This window comes from Giraffa tippelskirchi, chromosome 1, assembly GCF_054371585.1.
Source record: "Giraffa tippelskirchi isolate mGirTip1 chromosome 1, T2T-mGirTip1v1.2.pri, whole genome shotgun sequence".
NCBI classification, from domain to species: domain Eukaryota; kingdom Metazoa; phylum Chordata; class Mammalia; order Artiodactyla; family Giraffidae; genus Giraffa; species Giraffa tippelskirchi.
Window position 1 is genome coordinate 180,752,113 of NC_137275.1, and position 25,636 is coordinate 180,777,748.

General features: G+C 46.8%; 1 protein-coding gene and 1 long non-coding RNA gene across 2 annotated transcripts; one reads left to right on the top strand and one right to left on the bottom strand.

Moving 5' to 3' along the window:
* Positions 1 to 2,273: 2,273 nt before the first annotated feature.
* LOC145514331 (uncharacterized) lies at positions 2,274 to 6,879 on the bottom strand. The gene is made up of 2 exons (XR_014060067.1): positions 6,755 to 6,879; positions 2,274 to 3,827 (listed from the first exon to the last, which is right to left on the bottom strand). It is a non-coding gene; the product is annotated as an uncharacterized LOC145514331 (long non-coding RNA).
* A 78-nt stretch (positions 6,880 to 6,957) lies between these two features.
* Positions 6,958 to 23,475, top strand: NANS (N-acetylneuraminate synthase). Its single transcript, XM_081511838.1, has 6 exons — positions 6,958 to 7,188; positions 10,542 to 10,757; positions 17,692 to 17,791; positions 18,776 to 18,930; positions 21,159 to 21,425; positions 23,238 to 23,475. The coding sequence occupies exons 1-6, from the start codon at positions 7,057 to 7,059 to the stop codon at positions 23,445 to 23,447; spliced, it is 1,080 nt and encodes a 359-aa protein (XP_081367964.1). The 5' UTR covers positions 6,958 to 7,056; the 3' UTR covers positions 23,448 to 23,475.
* Positions 23,476 to 25,636: the final 2,161 nt, after the last annotated feature.

Sequence of the window (25,636 nt, forward strand, 5' to 3'; positions counted from 1 at the left end):
TGTAGTAATCGAGAGGAAAAGGCCAGGGATGAGCCAGTAACCAGACTACAGGACCCAGTCCACTGAGATTGGGTGAGCTCATCTCAGAGGATCCCTTACGTGGATGGGAACTTCTGAAACTCAGAGCACTCCACAATACAGGTGCTTCAGCAGGAGGAAGATAGAGGGAAATGGAAGAAATGAAGCTGAGGAAATCTAAGTTCCCACATCATGGGCCACTTGAGGTCTCTCAGGGTCCCACCCAGGACTCATCCTCTCTAGGCTGCTCAAGGGACCTCACCACAGTTGGGCTCTCCTGATGCTACTCAGGAACTTTCAGTGACTTTCTGGCACCACACCCCTCGAGTGCACGTACACCACATCCTGATTCTCCTTTCCAGCCTTACTTCCTTCCCCTAGTCCCCACACACCCTCCTAGCCAGCTGAACATTCCTGTGTGTTTCTCCTTGCTCCTGCCGCCTCCTCTGTCTGCACTTCCTCCATCTGCATAAGCAAATCGATCCCAGGGACTTCCCTGGTGGTCCAGTGGTTAGTCTGCCTACCAAAGCAGGGGACACAGGCTCCATCTCTGGTCCTGGAACTAAGATCCCCCATGGGATCTTATGTGCCTGGCAACTGAGATCGTGCACAGCACCTACTGAGTCCTCGTGCCTCAACTAGAGGGAAGCCCACGTGCCACAGCAAAGATCCTGCACACCGCAACTAAGACCTGATGCAGCCAAAAATAAATAGTAAACAGACAAAACACAAGCAAAAAAAGACCCGTCCCAGTTTCAAGAGCCAGTGCAAAGGCATCAGCCTCCCCAGTGACCCAGCAGACAGGAGACTTTCCTCCCTGCGTTCCTTGTTCAGTGACTTTGATGGCCTTGTTCTCACTGCTCTGGCTCTGGCTGCTCTGCTCCCTGCCTCGCTTCCCCTGCCAGGAAGTGAGAGCTCTGGGCTGTAGGCCTGAGTCCCTTTGCTGTGCCTCACACACCGGCACTCCGTGCACATCTCCTCAGTGATTTTTACACACGTGTATTAGCTTCTGGGGCCGCCACAACCAAATACCAGAGCCTGGGCAATATAAATAGCGGACATGTGTCATCTCACAGTACTGGAGGCTAGAAGTCCAAGGTCAAGGTGTCGGTAGGGTTGGTTCCTCCTGAGGGCTTTGAGGGAAGGATCTGCTCCAGGCCTCTCTCCCTGGCTGGTAGATGGCCATCTTCTCCCTTGTGTCTCTTCACGTGGCGTTCTTGTGTATGCGTTCATGCACAAATTTCCCCTTTCTATAGGGACATTTGTCTTGGATTATGGCCCACTCCAATGGACTCAACTTAATTCATCTGCAGTGACCCTGTTTCCATGTAAGGTCACATTCTGAGGGACTGGGCACGAGCACTTCAACATCCGCATTTAGGGGAGGGATCATAATTCAACTCAGAACACCAAACACAAGAACTGTGAAAACCTCTGGGCAGAGAATGGCAGTCACGTGCTGAAAAGCCCCCACCTGGGTGTTTGGACTTATAAGCAATGAGATTAAAAGGTGGACTTGGGGGCTCAGGTTTGGAGAGGAGCATCAAATACAAATTTTTTGTGGACACCTGTTTTTATTTCTCTTGGGGATATATTTAGGAGTAGACTTGCTGGGTCATATGGTAATGAGATGATTAACCTTTTAAAGAACTGCCAGACTGTTTCCCAAAGTGGCTGCACCATTTTATGTTCCATCAGCAGTGTATGAGTGTTCCAGTCTCTCCACACTTTTATCTATCTTTCTGATTCTATACATCCTACTGAGTCTGAGGTGGTATTTCACTATGACTTGGATTTGCATTTTCCTGATAGTTAATGACATTGAGTAACTTTTCATGTGCTTGAAATATTGGAATATTATCTTTTAACACATTAGGAGCAATCTTGTTGGGCTTGAGTTGTCAGTATCACATAGTTGAGACCAGGTTGCTATAGGGTGTTCTGGTGTACTGGGGGCTGTTTCTAGAGATGGTTGGGAACTGAGCAGGCAACCAGGTGAGCAGTCAGACTGGAGTTGGTGATGAATACCTGGGAGTTACCCATGAGGGTGTACATCTTGAAGCCCTGTGAATGGATGATATTCCGAAGGACAGCATAAGGGAGAAGGAGTGAAAGTTGTTAAAGTTTTGGGGACTCTTGGAAGTTAAGATTGAGAGGACGAAGTGGATACAGCAGATTCACTGTTTTTTTTGGCTGCTCCACACAGCTTGCAGGATCTTAGTTCCCTGACCAAGGATTGAAACTGGGCCACCACAGTAAGAATACCTAGTTTAATCACTGGACTGCCAGGGATTTCCCTAGACCCACTGCCCTTAACTGGGGTGGTGAGGGGGTAGGACCTTCCAGACAGCGGGGTATGGTGGAGGGTGAGGAGGAGATGAGGCTGGTGACAGGCACAGACTGCCAAGATGAGATATGAGGAGGGGGAGAGTCCTCCAGGCCACAGGCAGTGGAAGCAGGCCAGGGAGCAGGAGCTCAGGACGAGACTCCTTTCTCTCTAAGTCTCTGAGGCAAGAACTCTGGGCAAGCAGGTCCAGCTGTTAGGAGGTCTCATGTGCCTGGTCTCCACAGTTCTCACTACTGCTCTCTGGTGGTGGTTGTGTCCATTCGGTAGGAAGTTGAGAAGCAACAGGGCTGGGAGTAGAACCCTGGGCTTCATTTATGCCAAACACTGCGATTTTTTTTTTTTTTCAGGACACTATACTGTTTCAACCTCCTGTGGGGGCCAAGCTTACAAATAGATTATTATCATGCGGAAGGAATTTGGGATGGGGTCTCAGCTTCAGTGTTGATCCTTCAGACAGACCCTTCCTGACAACCTGTGTGAAAAATGTCCCCCTGTTAGTCACACACAGCGCTCAACTGCTTTCCTTCATGCCCTCCTTATTACAGTTCATGATTTTATAGAAATGTGTGAATATAGTTTACTTTTATCATAAACTACATTTACTGTAAAATACAGTTTATAGGAAGAGGCCCCACACTCTTTGTTCCCCATTCTATGCCTGCTTCTTGGCATGGTGCCTGGCATGCAGCAACCCAAGAATCATTTGTTGGACTGGTGAGTGAGGTAGCATTTGGAAAGTGGAGGCAGGTATAGTGTGTACCCCAGGTCAAAATCCTTCCAACAGAGATAGTGTGAAGTGACTTTCATCTTCCATACAGACCCAGATGTGACAGTGGGCTTGTTCGTTCAGGGACAGTATAAAAATGATGCTTCTGTTCCAGGGATGAGGACCAAGGTTGAGGAAGCAGGAACTTGTTGTAAGTCAGGGTGTGACCATCATTGGTGCCTGTAAGTGGAGCAACTGAGAGAACCCTGGAGAAGCAGACTCTTTGGCCATCTGACACCAGGGCAGGTCCTTGGCAGCTGAGGGTTGGGGAGCTTGGGTGGATTAATACTTCACTTCTTCCCCAGAGGAACTTTCCAGAAAGCTGACTTCAGGGAATGGTTGTGTTCACCTGAGAGGCTGAATGCAGCCTGAAGAGTAAATATGTGAAGTCAATTATGCCTCAGTCTTCATTGTCATCTTTCCTCTCCTGCACTTAGCCATTCAGAAAATGTTTATCAGCACCTATGAAGCGTTAAGTTCTGTGCTTGGTGCTACGAATATAAGAGGAAACATTGAGGCCCTGCTCTCAAGGAGCTCTTTGTCCTGGAGGACACAGTTACAACACAAGGCTCTAAGCCACATAAAGGCGGAGGCCTGGTCTGTCTTCCTCGTTGACCATGGTGTCCCTAGAACTTTGCCCTGGGTTTAGCACTGAATAGGTACTCCAGATGGTTCCACCCCAAAGGCGCTCACACTCTAGAGAGAAAGACAGATAAGAGAAGAGGCAGTTACCATAAAGCGGGGAATAAAGAGGGTCATGTGGGAATGTAGAGAAGGCTGTTGGGGAGATCAGAGAAGGTCCTGAGAGGAAGTGACTTCTACCCTGAAGGACTTGCAGGACCTGCAGAAGGCAGGGGCTCAGCATGGTGGGTGTAGGGAAACAGGGAGTGTGCAGGTTCAGGAAACCGCCCGTGTCAAGGCCTGGAGGAGAGAACATGATCCTTTAGAGGAACTCAGAATAGTCCACTGTAACTAGAACATGGAGGGGTGACAAAAAATTAATCAGAGTTCTAGGTTGGAGGAGGCTTTGCAGGAATCAGCTTCAGGAGGGGCCGAACACAGTTGAACTAGCTACTGAGGTCCCAGGCCCCAGAGTCTCAGTTCTAGCAACTATGTCCAATCCTTGACCTTGACCCTTATGACCCAGCACTCTGGGTACCCTAGTTTCTCCAAAACTAAGTTCTTCCTTGCCCTTTCCTGCAAAAAAAAAAAAAATCCCTCATTGGTTTTGTTTTTAAAGACCTTCCCACATGTCCTCATCCATTTCAACAGACTGAACAGTGACTCATTACCCAAGCATGGAAACTGGCTTTAAAAACAAGAAGAAGAGTAGAATAAAAATTGCATCTTTTCCTCCATATTTGTGGTAGGTACTAAATAAATGTGTATTTTAATTTATTGAAAGTTGTTATTTAACCACAAGTAACATTAGCCCAACTTCCTTTCATGGTATCATATTTTTAAATGTGATGTCATCTTTTTTTCTTCAAAGTTAATTTCCACTTATATATGAATTATGCAAAACCATAATGGTTTTCTTTAGTCAAGTGACTGAGTTACTTTAGTTCTGGTTTTAATATTCTCTGTATTCAAGGCCTGTTGCTCAACCTCACCCAGCTGTGAAAGGCCATTAAAACTTGAGACCTAAAGCACATGGCATCTAGTCTAGACATATTGCAGATGAATGAACTCTGCTGCAATCTCCTTTTCCCTTGGTTACTTTCTTGTTGTCCATCCAAGCTCCTCAACCCCAGCCACTGAAGACCTGCCCTGCTGTCAAGTGGCCAAAGAGTCTGCTTCTCCCAGGGTTCTCAGTTGCTCCATTTATAGGCACCCTTGATGGTCACACCCTGACCTACTCCCACTTCCTGCTTCCAAACTTGCACTTCTTTGGAACCCCTCAACTTTAGGACAAACCCCTCACCCCAGCCCATGGTTCATTTTCCAGCTGCTTTTTTAAAAATATATAATTTTATTTATTTATGGCTGTGCTGGGTCTTCACTGCTGTACAGGCTTTTCTCTGATTGCAGTGAGTGGGCTTCTCATTGCAGTGGCTTCTCTTGCTGCAGAACACAGCATCTAGGGTGCATGGACTTCAGTAGTTTTGGATCATGGGCTCAGTAGTTGTGGTTCCTGGGCTGTAGAGCATAGGCTCAGTAGTTGTGGCCTATGGGCTTAGTTGCTCCGAGGAATGTGGGATCTTTCCAGACCAGGGATTGAACCTGTGTCTCTTGCACTGGCAGGCAAATTCTTTACCACTGAGCTACCAGGGAAGCCCCTTCCATATGCTTTTAACAACTGAACTTTTTCAACAAAAGATCCATTTTCGCCTCCTGTTTCCCCATCATCCCTTGGCCACCAAATCTGTTATCTCTAGCATTCCCCCTGCCCTCCATGTCCCCCACCATGTTCTTGCTCCTCATTCCCATGCACTGCTCTGGGCCCTCAGCTCTGTGGGTCTTTCCACCTCAGGACACACTCTGCTTCTCTGTCCTTCCAGGAGCCTCAGAGCTGCCTCTCCTCCTACCTAATGAACAATTTCACCTGTATATTTATTTTTTAATATTTATTTACTTTGGCTGTGCCTCGTGGGACCTTCAATCTTCTGTTGCAGCATGTGGGATCTTTAGTCGCAGTGTGTGGGATCTAGTTCCCTGATCAGGGATTGAACCTGGGGCCCCTGTGTTAGAAGCCTGGTCTTAGCCACTGGACCACCAGGGAAGTCCCTCACCTGTGTCACCCTCACAAGTGTCCCAAATCTACCCTTTTCCCTTCCACCCAGAAGTGCCTCTTCCTCTCCCTTCTGTTGTTGTTACTTTGCTCATTAGTTCTGGAAGTCAAGCTGAGAATCAAGTTTGCTTTTTCCTTCAAACTGGTTCTTATTTCTCAATTTTGTTTGCAACCCGGTATAGGGTATTACCGGAGAAGGCAATGGCACCCCACTCCAGTACTCTTGCCTGGAAAATCCCATGGACGGAGGAGCCTGGTAGGCTACAGTCCATGGGGTCGCTAAGAGTCGGACGCGACTGAGCGACTTCACTTTCACGTTTCCCTTTCATGCACTGGAGAAGGAAATGGCAACCCACTCCAGTATTCTTGTCTGGAGAATCCCAAAGACGGCGGAGCCTGGTGGGCTGCCGTCTATGGGGTCGCACAGAGTCGGACACGACTGAAGCGACTTAGCAGCAGCAGCAGCAGCAGCAGCATAGGGTATTACAAGAGCCCTAGGCTGGAAGGCAATCCAGGAAACTAGTCTCAGCTCCACCGCGGCTTTCTGGATGGCTTGTGGACAAGTCAGTGAACTTTTTGAACTTGTTGCATCTCATATAATAGGACCAGCAACCACTTATCGAAAGCTTACAGGCCAAGTACTGTGATCAGGGTGGTCTATACGCTATCTCACGAATCTTAGGAGGTAGAGTCTATAATTTTCCCAGTTCAGAGAAAAAGGAAAATAAAGCTCAGAAAGTGTAAGGTATTCATGATCAAGAGCAGGGGCTGGGCTCGAACCAGCTCTGTAACTGTAACTCCAGAATCCATTCTTTACATTATACCGTAGGGCGCATTCTCTTCACGCTCAAGGCAGCCAGCCCTCAGCCTCCTTAGGGGAATGTTTGCTCACCTATGCACGCAGGGACCCTACGACCGTCGGAGGTTACGCTCGCAGCTGTAAGCCACCCTCCAAGCTCCAGAGAAGGGTGCTGGCCTTCCTCTTTCCGCCTCACAGGCCTCCTAGAGGGAGGCTCCGCCCCCTAATCTGATTGGCTATCGAGAGCGAGGCCGCTCTTGGGGATTGGCTGCCCAGCGGCCAAGGTCTGACGTGGCAGGGCCGGTGTGTGGGTCCCGCTGGGCTGCGGACCTAACCCACCAAGGAGGTGGCGGGACCCTGACTGGTGGTGCAGCAGGGAAGCGTGAGCAGCCACCATGCCGCTGGAGCTGGAGCTGTGCCCTGGGCGTTGGGTGGGCGGGCAGCACCCATGTTTTATCATTGCCGAGATCGGCCAGAATCACCAGGGCGATCTGGACGTGGCCAAGCGCATGATCCGCATGGCTAAGGTGAGGGGACAGTCTAGACAACTCGGGAACTAGCCCGGCGGCGGTGGACGGGGTGGGGAAGGGCCTGGGGGAAGAGCGGCCTGGGCATGGGTGGGGCGGGGCTGCGCAGAGCCCGAATCATCCTCGCTCTGCCTCTCGGTGCCCTGCATCCGGCCTGGCGTCCAGCTCTCCAGGTCCATTTCCAAATGTTTCGAATCCTGTTCTTCATACCTTCGCCATCCTCCTGATTTGTTTGCATTACTACAGTTGCCCCCTAACCCGACCTCTCTCGCCCCTTTCTGGTGGCAGAATGATCTTTCTGAAACACAGATTTGATGAGGCTTCAGTGGCTATGCACTGCCACTGTCGAGTCGAAACCCTTTAATAAAGTCTTCAAGACTTTAATGACCTGGCCTCTTCCAGCCTATCATTTTTTAAATCTCTGACATTTTCTGCGACAGTGAATTACTTCCAGGAAGTTCCTGAAAGTTGCTGTTGTCTCTCTCATCTGCCATTCCTTGTAATTACTTCATAGAATTTTGAGAATAAAATAAAGATAAGATCTAAAGCTCTTAGTACAGTACTTGGCAAATAGGACTCAATACATGTTAGCTATTAGTGATATGATGTTAATGAACACTCATGCTCCCTCTTCTCTTGGATGCTTTCTCCAACTCCTCCTTTCAGAGTTGGGTTCCTGTAATTTTTCCCATGGCATTGCATTGCCACTGTCTGTTTAAACTCTCCGTTAGACTGTGAGTGCTCTGAAGGGGGAACCTGTCATATTCTTCATTGTGAACCCAGTCCCCAGCATAAGATCTGCACTGTGATTGCTTGGTTTAGAGGTAGTTCACTAAATCTTTTTTTCCTTTCACTTCCCTTCAGCCAGTGCTGTTCTGTCATTCGTGATTAGGTTTTCTTTTACTCTTTCAGGACTAACTCTGCTTTCGTGGAACCCTACAGAATCATAAAGATACTTTATTTGGGGACTTCATTGGCAGTCCAGTGGTTAAGACTCTGCTTCTACTGTAGGGGATGTGGATTTGATCACTCTTTGGAAAACTAAGATCCTGGGTGCCACGTGGACAAAAAAAAGAAAATTTTATTTTTAAATTTTATTTATTGAAGTATCACTGATTTGCAATAATATTAGTTTCAGGTATACAACATAGTGATTCAATATTTTTATAGATTATACTCCTCCATTTAAAGTTATTGCAAAATAATAGTTATATTTCCCTGTGATGTACAGTATATCCTCGTTGCTCATTTATTTTATACATAGTAGATGGTACTTCTTAATCCCACACCCCTTTCTTGCCCGTCACTCCTTCCCTCTCTCCACTGGTATCCATTCATTTGTTCTCTAGATCTATGAGTCTGTTTGCAACCTAAGTGTCCATCAACAAACAAATGGAGAAAGATATACTATATATGCACAATGGAATATTATTCAGCCATAAAAAAGTGAAATTCTGTCATTTACAACGATGTGAATGGACCTGGAGGATATTATGCTTAGTGAAATAAGTCAGAGAAAAACAAATACTGTATGTTAATCACTTACAGGTGAAATCTAAAAAGTAAAATATGCTTTTAAAGAGTAACAATTGCTAACATTTTTGAATGCTTACTGGGTTAAGTGCCTTAAATACACCATCTAACTTTCAAATTTGATGCAAAGGGTGTGTTACACCTTGACTTATTTAGTAGTTTGCTTTTTTGCCAGTAGAGAAGCAATAAAAGCTTGAACAAAGAAACCATCAGCAGCAGGGTAAAACAGGGACAGTGATTGTGTTTTCTGAACCTAGAGTTGACTATAGCATTAAACAGATACAGAAATGTATCTCATTTAGGAAAGAAGCTGAGAAAAGAAAGGGAGGAACTTCCTGTCCTCCCAGTACAACTGCTGTCATGTGGGATGTGGTAGAACTTTATCTGATGTCTTATCATTAGTATTTTCTGCTGTTTTACTTCACTCTACTACTTCCTATAAAAGGAAGGTTTGCCTAGATGGAGACAAGCTTTGTAAACTCTTGAGCGTAAGTCTGCTTCTCGAGGCAGACATGAGAAGCAAAGGAGGGAAGCATTGCGCTATGAAGACCATGTCGTGCAGCCTCCAGGAAAGCCCTCTGGACACTTCTGCCAGAGAGTCTCCGCACAGTTTTGGTCAGGTCCCTCTAGGCCTTGGGATCTTTATGTAGACAATGAGGACTCTGTCGTCCAAGATCACTTTCAGGTCTAATGTTCTTTGAACTTCTTTCTAGCATCAAGTTCTGACCATGCCATTTTGTGACTTTTCCAGGAGTGAAAGTGACACTCTCAGCACAGACATTTCTGGAGTCCAGGTTTCCAGCAACATGAAGACCTGTGTGTCTACAGCAGTGTCAGTGAGCTGAGACCTGAGAGAGTTTTCCTTAATCTTTTCTACTGAGTGGTTTTAAAAAAACAATTTTGAGAGCTTGGAGGCTGATTGGAAATAAAATTATAGCTTTTATAGTCAGACAATCCAGCTTTTATATTATAGCTTCTGTTCAGTAAAGCTGGGGCATTTCTAAATTTTTTTGCTTGCCATTGCCCCAGAACCTCTTGTTCAAACAAGATGCCATACAGAAACCACACGTGCAAAACAGCTAACAGCCACCCCCATCAGGGGCTCCTCAGAAAGTTACAGGCCTTGGAGCTGTTCCACATGGCCATTTGTACAGATAGAGAAACTGAGGCCAGAGATAGGGAGTGACTTATCCAGGAGAGTCAGAGTTAAGGCAGATTCTTTTCCCCCTAAATTCTGGTCCAGTGCTCATATCCTCTGCTGAGTTATACAACTTAAAATCTTGATTGTTTGATTAATTATTTTTAATATTATAACGTAAAGCAAAGTTGTCCCCCCCCCCGCTTTTTTTTACATTTTAAGAGGGAAAAACAGAGGGGAACCCCTATCCCCAGCCTTTTCTTCTTTTGAGACTTCCTTGCTTCTCCTGTTTCTCTTCTTTGGGAGTTCTTAAGAACTCTGTCATTTGATGTTGGCATTTGTTTGTTAAATATTTGTTTATTTACTTATTTGTTTGGCTGCATCAGGTCTTAGTTGCTGAGACTGAGCAAGAGAGTGAGTGGTCTTAGTTGCAGCATGCAGGATCTTTTAGTTTTGAGGTATGCGGAATCTTTAGTTGTGGTATGTGGGATCTAGTTCCCTGACCGGGGATTGAACCCTGGCTCCCTGCATCTGGAGCATGGAGTCTTAGCCACCGGACCAGCAGGGAAGTCCCCTTGATGTTGTTTTTAAAGATAATGGTTTAATAGCAATTGCCCCAACATTTCTCTTCTCTCTGAGAGCCCGTGACCGAAAATTAAAGGAACCCTAATATGTGTTGCAGGAGTGTGGGGCTGATTGTGCCAAGTTCCAGAAGAGTGAGCTGGAGTATAAGTTTAATCGGAAAGCCTTGGAGAGGCCATACACCTCGAAGCATTCCTGGGGGAAGACATACGGGGAGCACAAACGCTATCTGGAGTTCAGCCATGCCCAGTACAAGGAGCTACAGAAATATGCTGAGGAGGTTGGCATCTTCTTCACCGCCTCTGGCATGGATGAGGTGAGCGCTCTGCCATTTTAGCAGACCTAGGGGACAACAGGTGGCCTGGTGTCTTTGACTTCAAGCCAGTTCCAGGCTTTGCTCACTTTAGACTGTTTTGTGTTTTCTGAGCTAGAGTTCCCCATAACGTTGACCAGGTAAATGTCCAACTAAACAGGAGGCTGGGGGGATTGGAAGCGCAGTGAGATTTGGAGGAAAGAGAACCATGGTTTTCTAAACAGGCTGTCTCTGGGAGTAGGGGGCAACCACCCTGGAAACCCAGAGTCCCTCAAGCCCCTGGGAGACCCTACTGGGCCAGTTTGCTCCCAGTGGAAAGTGGTCTAGACTCAGAATCAGGAAACTGCAGTCCTAACAGGAGTCCTCCTGTTGCCGAGTGGCTGTGGGTGATCTGGGTGGGGCGACACTGCATCTTCCAGAAGGGAGTGGCTCCCAGGATAGCCATGCCCACATCCTGGAAGAGTCCAGCTGGTGCCAGGTCTCAGGTTCCATCTGCTCTGTGACCTGCCTCAAGGCTCCTTTGTGGGCTCTTTTTTCAAATATAAAAAAATTTAGTTATAAAAATAATGTCACAGAAAGTTTAGAAAACAGGAAAAAAAGGAGAAAAACTGACTCATAATCTCTACACAGCAGCTCTTTGTACGTATATCCTCCTGAACTTGTTTTATATGCATATTTTATTACCTGGTTATTATATTTGTGAATGTTTAGTTCTGTGTTTGCTTTTTCCAGGTAATATTATACCACAGCTTTTACCCATATCCTGGTTTTCTTTCTCAGCTTTATTGAGCTATAATTGACATGTAACTCTCCATATCTTTTGCAGAAAGTTATTAATGGTGGTGTAGTATTTCTTTTGAGGATTTTTAATATATGTGACCATTTCTTTATGTTTGAATATGAGGTTACTTTCAGCTTTTTGTGCTTTTAAATGATGCTGAGGTGACCATCCTTCTGTGTTTTGAGTTGTTTCCTTAGGATAACTTTGCAGGAACGGATCAGTAGACGAAACTTAACATTTTTAAGGCTCTTGGCTTGTGATTCTTTTAGTCAGCTAGGGTATTTGAAGAGACTCCAGTTCCTTCTGTAGGCCTCTGACCTCTTGTGTTACTGTTCCAACCCTAAGCTGTGTCTGTAAATTAAGTCAAAAAAAGCATCACTCTAGTCTAGACCATTAGTAGATTAAAAAAGAAGGGGAAGCAGAGAACCTAGACATCTGGGAAACTTGAAAAGTTCAGGCATCAGTTCCGTAACCCAGATTCATTCTTTAATTGACAGCATTCATAAGCATGACATTCTTCAGATCTAGTTGTTCATCTAATAATCATAATTTCCTACATCTGAATTCGATGTTATAGTTTATGAAGCATCTTCACTTACAGTAACATATTTTATCCCTACTATGTCCCATTTTACAGATGAAGAGGCTCCAGGGGCTAGAAAGTCTATGTGATGTTGCATAGTTGGGAAATGGGTCTTGAGGGCAGATCTAACACCTTTCTGGGGTCCCCTGGCAGCCACTCAGGTGCCGGTCCAGGCATGTGTGGCTTCCCAGAGCTCAGCAGAGCCTTTGGGCTTCCCCCGTTCTTCACCGCCCTCCATGTTGGTGGCTGGAGAGTCTTGGACCTGCGTTGCCCCCAGGACAAGGGGACAGATTTTTCCTTTTTTTTGGCCTCGTCATGTGGCTTGCAGGATCTCATTTCCCACCAGGGACTGAACCCGGGCCAAGGCTGTGAAAACGCCACATTCTAGTCACTAGACTACCAGGGAATTCCCAGGGATAGATTTTTAAATAACAGCTTTATTGACACATCATACAATTCACTCAACTAATTTTATAACATTTTTAACACCCCAAAAGGAAGCCCTATACCCATTAGCACTCATTCCTCAATTCCTTCAATTCTCCCAGCCTTAGGCAACCTCTAATCTGCTGTCTGTCTCTATAGATTTGCCTTTTTTGGACATTGCATATAAGAAGAATCAGTATGTGGTCCTTTGGGTGTATATATATATAGATATAGATATAGATATATTTATGGTAACTCATTGTTTAACTTCTTTGAGGAACTGCCAGACTTTTTGAAAGTGGCTGTACCATTTTATATTCCACCAGCAATGTATGAGGTTTTTGCCTCTCATTCCTGGTAAGTCTGGGTGGAGGTTATTTACCTTCTTTGTGCTTCTGTGTCTTCAGCTGAACTCATCTCTCAGGGTTGTCGTGAGGATTAAATGTGATCACCCACAGAAGGTGCAGCACACAGCCAGTGCTCAGCAACATTAGTTACAGTTGAGGAAGCAGCCGGGCTGAGGGCCAGGAAATCCAAGTCCTTGCCCTGCTCTGCTCAGTTCATCTCCATGTGAGCTTGGCGAGTCGCTTCCCTGCTCTGGGGCCTCCATTTCCTTTCATGTGTGAAGAAGCTGCCATCCAAAGGCTCTCCCTGCTCTTTTGTCCCGAGTCAGCATAGAATCTGGCAGGGTCACTAAGGTGACTTGGACCTAGAATGAGGACTTTCCTGTTCAGACTGTTTCCAGACACTGAGCTCCCGGATGTGGGCTCTGAAGGGAATGCCTGGCCTCTGCTTGCAACTGGGCAGCGCTGCTCAGGAAGTCACTTCTTTAGGTCTTTTGCTACCAAGTGGCTTTGAGGTTAAGAGTCAGGAACAAAGGAGAGGAGTCTGGGTGTTGGTGGCTGGGGCTGCCTCTTGGTTTCCCAGGAAGCAGTTTGGTGTGTAAATTTGAGCTCTGCAGCCGCACTCTGAGTTCAGGTGCTGACACTGACACTTGCTCCGTGAGCTTGGGCTGGTCACTAACCTTTTTGAGCGGCAGGTGTCCATCTGTGAAAATGAGGTAATCAAGATGCCTACCCCACAGCTGCAGTGAGGACCCGGTGAGATGAACCTGGGGGCTTGCAAGATTTGTGCCCACTGCCTGACAGCTGTTCTGTTGCTTAGAATCCTTTTCTCTGCTTCACACTTAACAGGGCAGGGAGTCTTCTCTGTCCTAGAAATGCCGTTTGCTCCCCACTGGTGTCCTGACAGACCAAGGCACAGGCAGCGAGGAGAAATGTGTTCTTTTTTCTTTTTAGATTTATTTATTTATTTTTGCTGTGCTGGGCCTTTGTTGATGTGCACGGGCTTTCTCTAGTTGCGGAAAGCAGGGGCTACTCTTCGTTGCTGTCCGAGGGCTTCCCATTGCGGCATTCTTAAGAGCTTTTGCAAGAGTGCCATTTGCTTTGCCCACCAGGTCCCTTTTTGCTGAACCAGCAAGTCCTGTCTACCCGGCTGTCGGAGGTGGGTTGGTCCCTTGTTCCGTGTTTGCCCAGCAAGCAGCTCTGAGGGTTTACCCACCCTGACTTCCTCATGGACAGTAGGCATGTCCTGAGTGCCGGTTTTTTCCACTCTGTGCTGTCCTAGGGCGTTCTTTGTGTGCTGAGGAAAGGTTAAGGCATGGTGGAATTTTATGAAGACCAAGAAAATACCAGGGCACCTGGTCAGAAGCTGCACAGAGGCCTGTGGAACTCAACTGAAATGAGCAGAGTGCCGTTGGTCGAAATGGAGAGTTTTGTTGAGAAAGCAAATGGGAGCCATGGCGTAGAGGTGGCCCTTGGAGGACCCATTCCAGCAGAGCTACCCTTCCCTCCTAGTGCCTGCCTCCACGTGCCTGCCCTTGTTCCTCCACCACCCCTGCTCCAGGGCGCCCCCTGCCTGTGTTGTGGTGTCCTCTGACGGGGCTGAGGGCAGGCCGGGCCTACTGGCTCCATGCTTCCCCCCTCATCCTTTCCTCAGCCTGGGCAAGCCCTCCGGCACCTCCTGTTCTCCCAGCTCATTACCATAGATCCGGAAATCAAGGGGAGTGGAAACAGCTTTAGAAAAACCCCAGCTCCACTCCCGTCTTTTCTGTTACCCCTTAGATCAGCTGCTGCTGCTGCTAAGTCGCTTCAGTCGTGTCTGACTCTGTGCGACCCCATAGACGGCAGCCCACCAGGCTCCCCCGTCCCTGGGACTCTCCAGGCAAGAACACTGGAGTGGGTTGCCATTTCCTTCTCCAATGCATGAGAGTAAAGAGTGAAAGTGAAGTCTCTCAGTCATGTCCGACTCTTTGCCACCCCGTGGACTGCAGCCTACCAGGCTCCTCTGTCCATGGGAGTCTCCAGGCAAGAGTACTGGAGTGGGGTGACATCAGCAGGCTCCCGAATTTCTCATGGGATACATTGTGGAAAGGGGGTTCCTCATTAATTCATTAATTTAGAGTCAAAGTCCCTTCCCCAAATAAACAAGGGTTCTGTGCTGAATAAGTGTGGGAAACACTAGGAGTAAAATAGCTAGAGTGTATTCACTAGAACCCTCCAAGGTGAAGTCTTACAATGCAGTGTTTCACCCAAACCAGTTTGCTGGTAGGACCCTTTGCTCTGTGTTTAACCCAGTTGGATGCCTAGGAAGGGTCATACTCAATTGAGTTCCTTTCAGACAGGCTCAGAAAGCCTTGGTGATGTGGGGCAGAGGAGAGGAGAAGTTACGAGGCTGCCTGGCTGCGTTGTATCGATATCCCGTAGATGGAAGAGGAACTGAAGACAGCATAGACAGAGGAAGCCAGGAAGTCCACAGAGAGAAAGGCAGCCACTGGCGCTGACCCAGCCTGACGGGGCCTGGGCCCAGTAATACTGCCTCAGGGTGGAAGGCTAGCATCTTCCAGATAACTACTGACGTTGGCACCCTTTGCAGAAGAGATTAATCCAAAATGGCAGTTTTCTAAGTGGCCACTAGGTGGGGCTGGCTCCCTAGGAAGGCTGCAAGAAACCAGCTGCACCTTTCTCTGCCAACAGGAATTTACCCCTTTGCTTGCTTGAAAATTGTAGAGCTCCATGCATATTTTCCTGGAGAAGGAAATGGATGGCAACCCACTCCAGTATTTTTGCCTGGAAAATCCCATGGACAGAGGAGCCTGGCAGGCTAAAGTCCATGGGTCACAAAGAGTCCGACACGACTGAGTGACTTCACTTTATGCAGATATTACAATCAGCATAGGTAAGCTTTGCAAAGGATTTTTCCTACATTTGGCCCCTCCTTGCCCCTAAGTGCCCTGCGCCTCTCCTGATTGGGCTCATCCATCTCTTTATGCCCCTGGGGACTCTGATCATGAGCCATGCTCTCACAAAGTGGAGCATTAGAGACAAAATTTTGCGTAGGATTTTCCCTCTTAAAATAGAAAACACTCTCTTCATCTGCCAGATAAGAGTGGGGAGGGTGGGGACACTAGACTTTATTCAATAAATTGTTTAAAACAAATGCTTTTCAGTTTCATCTTAGGGCTGGTTAATAGTATGAGAGACACATACACAGGAGAGAATGACATAGAAAACTGTGGAAGGGAAGAGAGAGACAAGGAAGACATAAAGCAGAGGGGAGGAGGAGGCGGCGGCTTAGCACCTTGAAGGTGAGTGGTGCTTCGGCCATCCTGAAAGGTGTCTCTTAGACTGAGGAGATTGCCATCTGCCTTTGGCCTGTTCACTGGCTGGTTAGTCACTGTATGTCTCTCCAGCAGCTCTAACCCCTACTTATTAGAGGAAAGTGATTCTTAAGAGTGAGGCCAGTGATTAGAGTAGCTCATCACCTGCTGGGAAGATGGAGGAAAGCTCAGCCAGTACTGGTTTGATTCAAGGAAACTGCTGGCAAGAACTTCCCTGGTGGTCCAGTGGTTAAGACTCAGCACTTCCAATGTAGGGAACGCCAATTTGATTCAATCCCTTGTTTGGGAACTAAGATCCCACATGTTGCATAGTAAGGCCAAAAAAAAGGAAAGAAGTAAAAAAATAAAGAACCTGCTGGCAGAATGACCTCATACTGTTCCTTACCACCCCTGAATCCTTTGGATTTCCATGCCAGTAACCTTGCTCCTTGCTAATCTAAGTATGTTTCACAGAGCAGTAACAGTGGTATTACTGAGGAACTTACAAGAAATGCAGACTCTTGGGCCCCACTCTAGATCAACAGAATCAGAACTTGCATTTCATTCGTCCAAGATCCATGGCAGGTTCATGCGCCTGTATTAAAGTGTGAGAAGCACTGACCTAGCTAATCAAGTCTTCCAAACTTACTTCTGAGACTTGGCCAGCATTTTAAGATAGATGGAAGTTAGATACTGGGAACTATTCCAAGGCATTGACTCTCCCTACTTCTGATTTTCAACTTCAATTAAAAAAAAAAAGTAATGAAAAGTAATTTGGGAAGTTTTGATAATTGTACAGCAAATTGAGATTTTACTCTTAAAACTTGTGGTCCACTAATTCCTTTAGCAGGCACTTGGTGACATTTGCCAATTTCCTGAGGGTTATTGATGAATCCCAGGTAAGGATGGTGAAGGGCCCTAGAGAGGTAGCCTCAAACAGTCAGATTGGTTTTTTTCTGTGGGCAGCATAATTTGAGATCTGAAAGGGCTTGGGTTTGATGGGCCCTGCCAGCTGTGGATCAGTGTGTCAGGGCTGGGTCATCAAACACTTCATTTCTTCTACTTTTGGCAAGGATTGAAATGGCTTCTTTTCCTAGCTGTTTGGTCCTGAGGCAAGGATAAGGCCTTTGAGGGACACTCACTTTTTCAGTGCCTACTTGTCTGAGTCAGGATTAGGTCATGACCCTTTCTTGTTTGTTCACTGGGCCCCAGGCCCCAGGGGAAGGTAGGTCTGGCCAGGGGTCTGATTCTTTTCCAGATTCTCATAGACAGTGTGCGCCAGGGTACAGTGTCTGTTGGACAAATGGATGGGTGGATATGAGTGAAGGCGTGTTTGAATTTGAATGAAATGACTGATAATGAATCTGTGTCTGCTTTCAAGTTGCTGGGCAAGAGAAGGGATGTTTCTATTTTAGGTGGCTCCTCGCCTATCTTGAGGACGGTGATTTTGAACTGTGGTGAATGTGAGCTCCCCCTTTGATTTTGGTAGATGGCAGTTGAGTTTCTGCATGAACTGAATGTTCCCTTTTTCAAAGTTGGATCTGGAGACACCAACAATTTCCCATATCTGGAAAAGACAGCCAAAAAAGGTAAGTGTTTAACTTTCGTCATACAAGCTGAGTCCAGACTTTTTGCGTTTTTACACCATTGGTAATTACCCACTAAAGGAGTCTCCTGAAGACAGATTTTCCAATCAGCATATACTCCCACTTTTTCATGTGCTGACTTGAAAGAAATTAAAGATATAGTTTTTATAAGAATTTTTAAAGATTTCTTTTTTTGATGTGGACCATTTTTTAAAAGTCTTTATTGAATTTGTTGCAGTATTGTTTCTTTTTTATGTTTTAGTTTCTAGGCCACAAGGCATGTGGGATCTTACCTCCCTGACCAGGGATTGAACCCACACCCCCTGCACAGGAAGGTGAAATCTTAAGCCCTGGACCACTAGGGAAGTCCCCATAAGAATTTTTAAATTAAAATTATTTTTAATTTCTAATAAAATATTTATATAAAATGAAGGATATGACAGTATAAATGAAACTCCTTAGAGGCAGCTCTGACTTTGAGAAGTACTCTTTAGGTATATTAGAACATCCAGCCTCTGCACATCAGAGCTTGTACAGTGGTTCTACAACATGAGTGATCTCATATGGTCCTCATGTCGGTACTGGGACTGAAGCAGGTCATATGATGATGATGCTTTCTACTTACTTCATAGCCGAGAAACTGAGACCACACAGGTAGGACGTGGCAGCTCAGGGCCTCACCCTCTTGAATCTGGGGCATGCTCACCCTACCATGCTGTGCAACCTCTTAATACAATGAGATGCTCATCTTTCTCTAAAGAGTGTTAGATTCCTCTTAATTTGGTTCACTTTGTTGCACAATAACATTGTGGGGTGAAGGGAGTCTACGTTTCCTGTGGTTGAGGACAGAAACCCACCAAGCTCGCCTGTGTTCCCCCACTGCGTAAGAGTTGTTTGAATGATGAGACCAACAGCAGGGGTATGCTTAAGGGAGCGTCAGAACCCCTGAAAATAAAGTGATGATGGTACTCGTGTTGGGTCCTTCAGGCCGCCCAATGGTGATCTCTAGTGGGATGCAGTCCATGGATACCATGAAGCAAGTCTATCAGATTGTGAAGCCCCTCAACCCCAACTTCTGCTTCCTCCAGTGCACCAGCGCATACCCGCTCCAGCCTGAGGACGTCAACCTGCGTGTCATCTCGGTGAGCACAAGGGAGGGCCCTTGTCTGACTGGGTCATTGGCTGTGGGAAAGATGCAGCCAAAATTTTAACCAGCCTTGACATGCTTTGTAATTGGGACATCCTTCCAGTGTTCTGGCCTGGAGAATTCCATGGACTGTATAGTCCATGGGGTCGCAAAGAGTCGGACTGGACTGAGCGACTTACACTTTCACTTGAAAGTGTTGCTGTTCCAGAATCAAATTAGAACCAACTATGGAGTTAAGCAGTCAGATACATTCTAAAGATTATAAATTAAATTTTCCTAACACCAATCTTAATTTCTCTCATTATAAAATTTAAGGTGGAGTCTTTGGGGATTTTGTTTATTTGTTTTTTGTCGTTTTAAGGTGGAGCCTTTGTAATTGTCCATATACATTTTCTTTACCTGTATGTATTGGCCATTAGGGGTCCCTTTTCTGTGAACTGCTGGCTTTTATCTTTTCTTAATGAGTTGTGGATTTGTTTTTGTAAAATATACATAAAATTTGCCATCTTAACCATTTTTGGTGTCCAGTTCAGCGGCACTAAGTACGTTCACATTGTTGTGCTACCATTGCCACATCCATGTGAAGAACTTTTTCTCATCTCAGAGTCATATCATATTCTATACTCATTAACACTAACTGCCATCCCCCTACCCTGCCAGCCCCTGGCAGCTGTCATTTTATTTTCTGTCTCTATGAACTTGACTACTCTCGGTTTCTCAAATAAACGGAATCATACAGTATTTGTCCTTCTGTGTCCATCTGCTTTCACTTAGCATAATGTCTTCAAGGCTCATCCATGTTGTAGCATGTATTAGCATCTCATTCCTTTTTAAGGCTGAATAACATTTCATTGTATGTGTATACAATGTATGGTTTAACTTCATCTGTTGATGGACATCTGGGATGGTTCCACCTTTTGGCTATTGTGAATAATGCTGATATGAATGTTGGTGTGCAAATATTCATTTTTCTTCATATTGAATTGTAGGAGACCTTCTTGAAACTTCTGGTTTTTCCTGTTCTGTTATTTACCAGCTCTCTGATTCTTTCAGTACAGTATTTGACATTTTGAGGTTTTTTTCCCCCCGATTATGTAAGCTCTTATACATTTTTCTAGAGAGTCTTTCATATATAACTTTTTAAAAAGTAATCTTTTTTCAAAATGACACGGCTGTCTTTTTAACTGAAGTTTTAGTTCCTCCCAGTTTTGTAGTCTTTTCTCCATTTCTAGCTCATCTCTAAATCATATTATTTTTAAAATTAAAACGTGATTTAAGAAAAAAAAAACTCAGCCCTGATGTATATAACATAGAAAGTGAACATCCTCTATAATCCCATCCCACAGAGATTACTGTAATTGACAATTTAGTGTGTATGATGCCAAACATTTCCCTCAGTGTTCTTCCTTTGTGAAGCATGGTCCTGTTTCCCTTCCACCGTCCCCCCCTCACCTCCCTGGTGTGCTCATGTCCTTTCTCCTGAGAGCAGGGCATGGTCAGAGTTAAACTGCCAGCCTGCCCCCCACCCCTACCATCCCAGCCCACCTCATCATGGCAGGGTGAGTACTCTGACCTACAACCTGCACTTCCTTGTCCATCACACACCCTTAGGCCTGGTTTCTGAGGCCTTTGCCACTCAGCTGTCCTAATCTTTTATTAACTCCCATCTGGGTCTTTCTGCTGTACTTAAGCTTTCTGGTCACCCTCCCTGACAAGGCTCACTCGACTTAGCATGTCTTTTGTTGCATCCAGTGAATTATAGATAACCAATTAATTAATTATTTAACATTTCCACCGAAGGATTGAGATTGGACTGTTTGTATTATTGATGGCGATCTTTGTGCATATAGCACGTTTGCTTTCAGCTGCTCAGCCTAATTAAATGTGACAGATGCTTTCTGAGTGAGTTTAGGCATTTGGTTATAGTTCTGGTGTTATTCCTGGTGGTTTGTGCAGTGTGACGCATTCTTCAGATGTGTTCCTGATAAGAGCAGCCATTAGTTTTGAGCCTTCACAGTGTGCTGAGTGCCCTCCATGTGCTCACAGAAGCTCCCACCAGCTACCGTCATCCCCAGAAGGAGAGGCTCCGAGAGCCTCAGAGACTTCCTGGAGCTTCACAGGTAGTGAGTGGCTGAATGGGGCCTCAGATCCATCAGCCTGACTCTGGATTGTATGTGGAAAGCACTACACTGTTTAACTTTCTTTTCCTTTTCCATTTTAAAGGAATACCAGAAGCTCTTTCCAGACATCCCCATAGGGTATTCTGGGCATGAAACTGGCATAGCGATATCTGTGGCTGCAGTGGCTCTGGGGGCCAAGGTCTTGGAGCGTCACATAACTTTGGACAAGACCTGGAAGGGGAGTGACCACTCGGCCTCGTTGGAGCCTGGAGAGCTGGCCGAGCTGGTGCGGTCTGTGCGCCTCGTGGAGAGGGCGCTGGGCTCCCCGACCAAGCAGCTACTGCCCTGTGAGATGGCCTGCAACGAGAAGGTGGGTTCTCCTGGCCTGCCGGGTGCCAGTGTTGAGAGGAGCTATGTGGGCTTACCTGAGAGGTAGTGGGAACCAGCCCTACCTGAGCCCAGAACGGTGGGGTAATGCAGGGATGTTGCTACAAGCCCCTGAGGTTTTGGAGTTCATGTTAGCAGCGGGTGGAACTTATTGAAGGAACTTTAGCTGTTCCTCTGGTTCCCTGGCATCATATTATGGTTTCCATTAAGTCTCTGAAGCTTGTGGCCCCAGCGCTCAAGACCCTGGTGGTGTCTGGGGCCTCATGAGGCATGTGGAGAGGTCGAGTCTGGGCTCCCATGTTGTAGGTAATCCTAGAGGCATGTTCAGGTGGAGGGGTTCCATGAGGCAGGGGGAGGAGGGCTGTGATAAGTCAAGGAATCCCTAAGCATAGGGAGACATTGGAAGCATAGAGCAAGGATTCTCATGGGCTTGCTGGGGGATGATGCATACATTCCCTTGGGAGCCCTTTGAGCTAGCTGTGCAGCATTAACCTTCAGACAGAGTGGACGGGGGGAGGCCAGCAAACTCTGCCTGGCACAGAGGCCATCAGGCCTTCCTGGAAGCCATGGATGGCCTAGACCTGGCTCAGCCTCTGAGTCGGGGCTGCCAGGGGAGCAGACACTCCTCTGATGCTGCAGTCTGTTTGGGCCGAAGCCAAGATCCCACACCAGGCCTGCTCCAGGAGGGTTGTCTTTTATTCCAGTGGGGCCTACTTGCTGCTCTCAAAGATGTATATACACTGGAAAATTAAAATAACAGTAAAAAGAAACAAACTGCCTTATAGAAGAAGAGAGGAGAAAGCTGGCTCAGAAACTGGAATGAAAATTAAAATAACAGTAAAAAGAAACAAACTGCCTTACAGAAGAAGAGAGGAGGAGAAAGCTGGCTCAGAAACTGGAATAAGAGTTTCAGCAGCTGAGCACTGAATTTGGTTCTGAACATCCTGGCTCCGTGGGTAGACAGTGAGACACAAGATGCAACATTTGATAATCATCTGCTAACAGACCTTTTGTCCTGACATAAATTCCAGAATGGATTCCTTGGCCCTTACCTGGAAGATGCAGAGTTATATTAGATACTTTGTGGAACAGCATTTATAGACCAGACCTTAGAAACGCTGGTTCTGAGCTTCAGGTCTCCTTCATTCCCCTCGTTGCCCAGCCTGTCTGCCCCTTCCTGTGAGGCCCCCTTCCATGCTTGTGAGCCCTCTGTATTCCTGTTGTATTGAACGAGGAGGCCGTAAGGTTTGTGTCCGTTGAGCCGTGGGCCAGGGGTCAGAAATCCCAGGTTCTCCTCCTGGCTCCTTGCGACCTTGGCTAGCTTACCTGCCCTCTGTAGACCTCTGTTTCCATGTGTTTAAAATGTGATACTGAACTGGATGATGACAAAAGTAATCACCATTTTTATTTACCAAGTCTGTGTTGCAGGTAGATTAGGGGCATTATCATCACTAATCCTTATAGTCCTCTGATGGGATAGAGGTACTGTTATTTCCCATTTTACAGAGACTCTCAGCCTCGCCTTGTCCCCAGCTGCCTGGGATTCGGGTCTTGCTCTCTTTGGCTACATAACCCGAGTCCTTTATTGTAAAGGCCACCCCTCTGAGTCTGAGTCCACCCCACACTGGCCAAGACCCTGCTGTGTGTGAGCTATTGTTCTAGGCACCAAAGGGGAAAACACACTCCCTGCTTTCCAGGTACCTTGTGTGAGAAAATTGATCAGGGACCCTGGGGATAAAACAACGTGTGCTAGTTATTTGTGTGGCTGGCACTGAATCTTAAATTTTATCCACAGCTGGGCAAGTCTGTGGTGGCCAAAGTGAAAATTCCAGAAGGCAGCATTCTGACACTGGACATGCTCACTGTGAAGGTGGGTGAGCCCAAAGGCTACCCTCCTGAAGACATCTTTAGCCTGGTGGGCAAGAAGGTCCTGGTCACTGTGGAAGAAGATGACACCATCACGGAAGAATTGGTAGAGAATCATGGGAAAAAAATCAGATCGTAAAATAAAGTGCCATTCTTTGAATTCTGAATTGCCTTGCTGGTACTATTAGGTGCATTTGGGTGAGGTGGGGCTGGTCTCTGGGGATCCCTAGACAGCAGACATTTTGGGGCCAGGCCCTGGGTCAAGCCCGTTGGAGGGGTACAAAGAGCAAATATAGGCAGCCTCTGCCTCAGGTTGGCTGGCCCAGAAGGGGCAGTGGGCTCAGAAGCTTCTCATCATTGCCCATTGCAGTGCAGAGGGGTGAATGCTGGCTGTATGGGCCCTTCCTTTCAGCCTGCTGTCTTCCAGCCTGCCAAGCCAACCCTAATGACTCCAAATCTCCCTTCCTCCTGGCTCTCTCCCCTTATCTCCTGCCTGCCCTGGGGTTGAATCCAATTAGCTGTATAGTGATCACTTGGCATTAGAGAAGAAGGGGTTGGTCAAAGTGTCTTACAGGCAGAGGAATGAGCAAAGAGAGGGAAACGGCATTTATTCCTTCTTTCAACAAGTGTGGAGGGCTTGCCACGTGCCAGGCCCTGCTCTGTGGCCTGAGGATGCAGGACTTCCATTCTGATGGGGATGAATGCTTCATAAACCAGGAGCACAGGAAGTAAACCACAGTGTGTTGCTGCTGCTGCTACTAAGTCACTTCAGTTGTGTCCGACTCTGTGCGACCCCATAGACGGCAGCCCACCAGGCTCCCCCGTCCCTGGGATTCTCCAGGCAAGAACACTGCAGTGGGTTGCCATTTCCTTCTCCAATGTGTGAAAGTGCAGTCACTCAGTCGTGTCCGACTCTTAGCGACCCCTTGGACTGCAGCCCACCAGGCCCTTCTGTCCATGGGATTTTTCCAGGCAAAAGTACTGGAGTGGGCTGCCATTGCCTTCTCTGACAGTGTGTTAGAAGGTGACGTGCAGTGAGGCGTGTGAGGGAGATAGGGAGCGTGGGGCTTGGTGTGTTTGCAGCTTGCGGTGACTTGCAAGTATGCCAGTGATGCTAAAATCAGCCTTTCCATGATCTGCAGTGAAATTACACCCAGCTAACAAAATAGCCTCACTGCTGGACTTCCTTGAACTACAGCATGAACCTTTCACAAACATTCCATATCATGTTCCTCTTTGTTCTTTTGAACCAATACTGAGATTATTTTCAGATTCTTAATCTGTGTTCATATTTATTTGACCTGGTTACTGTAACTCGTGTTTCCGAGTGTGTCTTGGAGTCTCTCTTCAAATGTGTGAATGTTTTCTGAAGATTCTTTACTTGTGAAGATAGGGCCTCCCTCCCCTGTGGGTCCCAAAACAGTTTCTGGAAAGGCACCTACCTGTGTATGTGTGGGTGGGGTGGGGTGGGACTCTGGGGTCATACGAGAATCCATAAAACTGACATGCTAAGAGCTACAGTGTGACAGCATCCATTTCTGGCTGCTGTTTACTCCTTCTCCCTATAAACAATCATGAGTAGAAAATCAAATTTTCTGACTTCATAGCCTTTTTTGTGTGTAAGAGTTGAGATGACATTAAACTAAATATCTGAGACTTCCTAGTAAGAAGAGACTTGGTATGGCAGCAGACGGATGTGTTCCATGGCCTGGAAACGGGATATGGGTCTGAAAGGAAAGGAGGGAAGAGCCTAGCTGGGGCTCCAGATGAGAATGTGCAGCAGGTGGTTTCTGGTCAGTTGCCTCCAGGTCCTGTCAGACTGGAATGTTAGCTCCCAGGCTGTTCTGTAGACCTCAGAAGGAAGAAGCCAGGGAGCTTCACACTTCGAAGAGCAACTGAGGGCATAGGTCTTTGGGGAAGAGGACTGTGTAACATGCTGGAGAGAAGGAGGGCTGTTACCTAGAACATGCTTCCCATTGGCACGTAGAGAAACTGAGCCTGTGTATGATGTGTGTGGATAAAGTATGGGGCTGCTTAGATACTCTGCCAGGAGGGCTGGCCGCCTCACACTGTGCCAGCCCTGAAGTCAGGAGGATGGATATCTGGGCACAGCTCTTGTCCATTTACACATCCCCAACTGCCAGGTGGGAGGATTCAGTGCTGGGTGCCCAGTGTGGCAGCAGACAGTCTCTGTCTGCTGGTACCGCCACAAATAAGCCCTGCATGTGTGAACTGCTGAAACATTTTCCAAGAGTCATGGGAGCTGTAAGAGTGGGCCTAGGAGAGGAGGCGTTGGCCAGGGAAGCTTTCCTGGAGGTTGTGGCACTC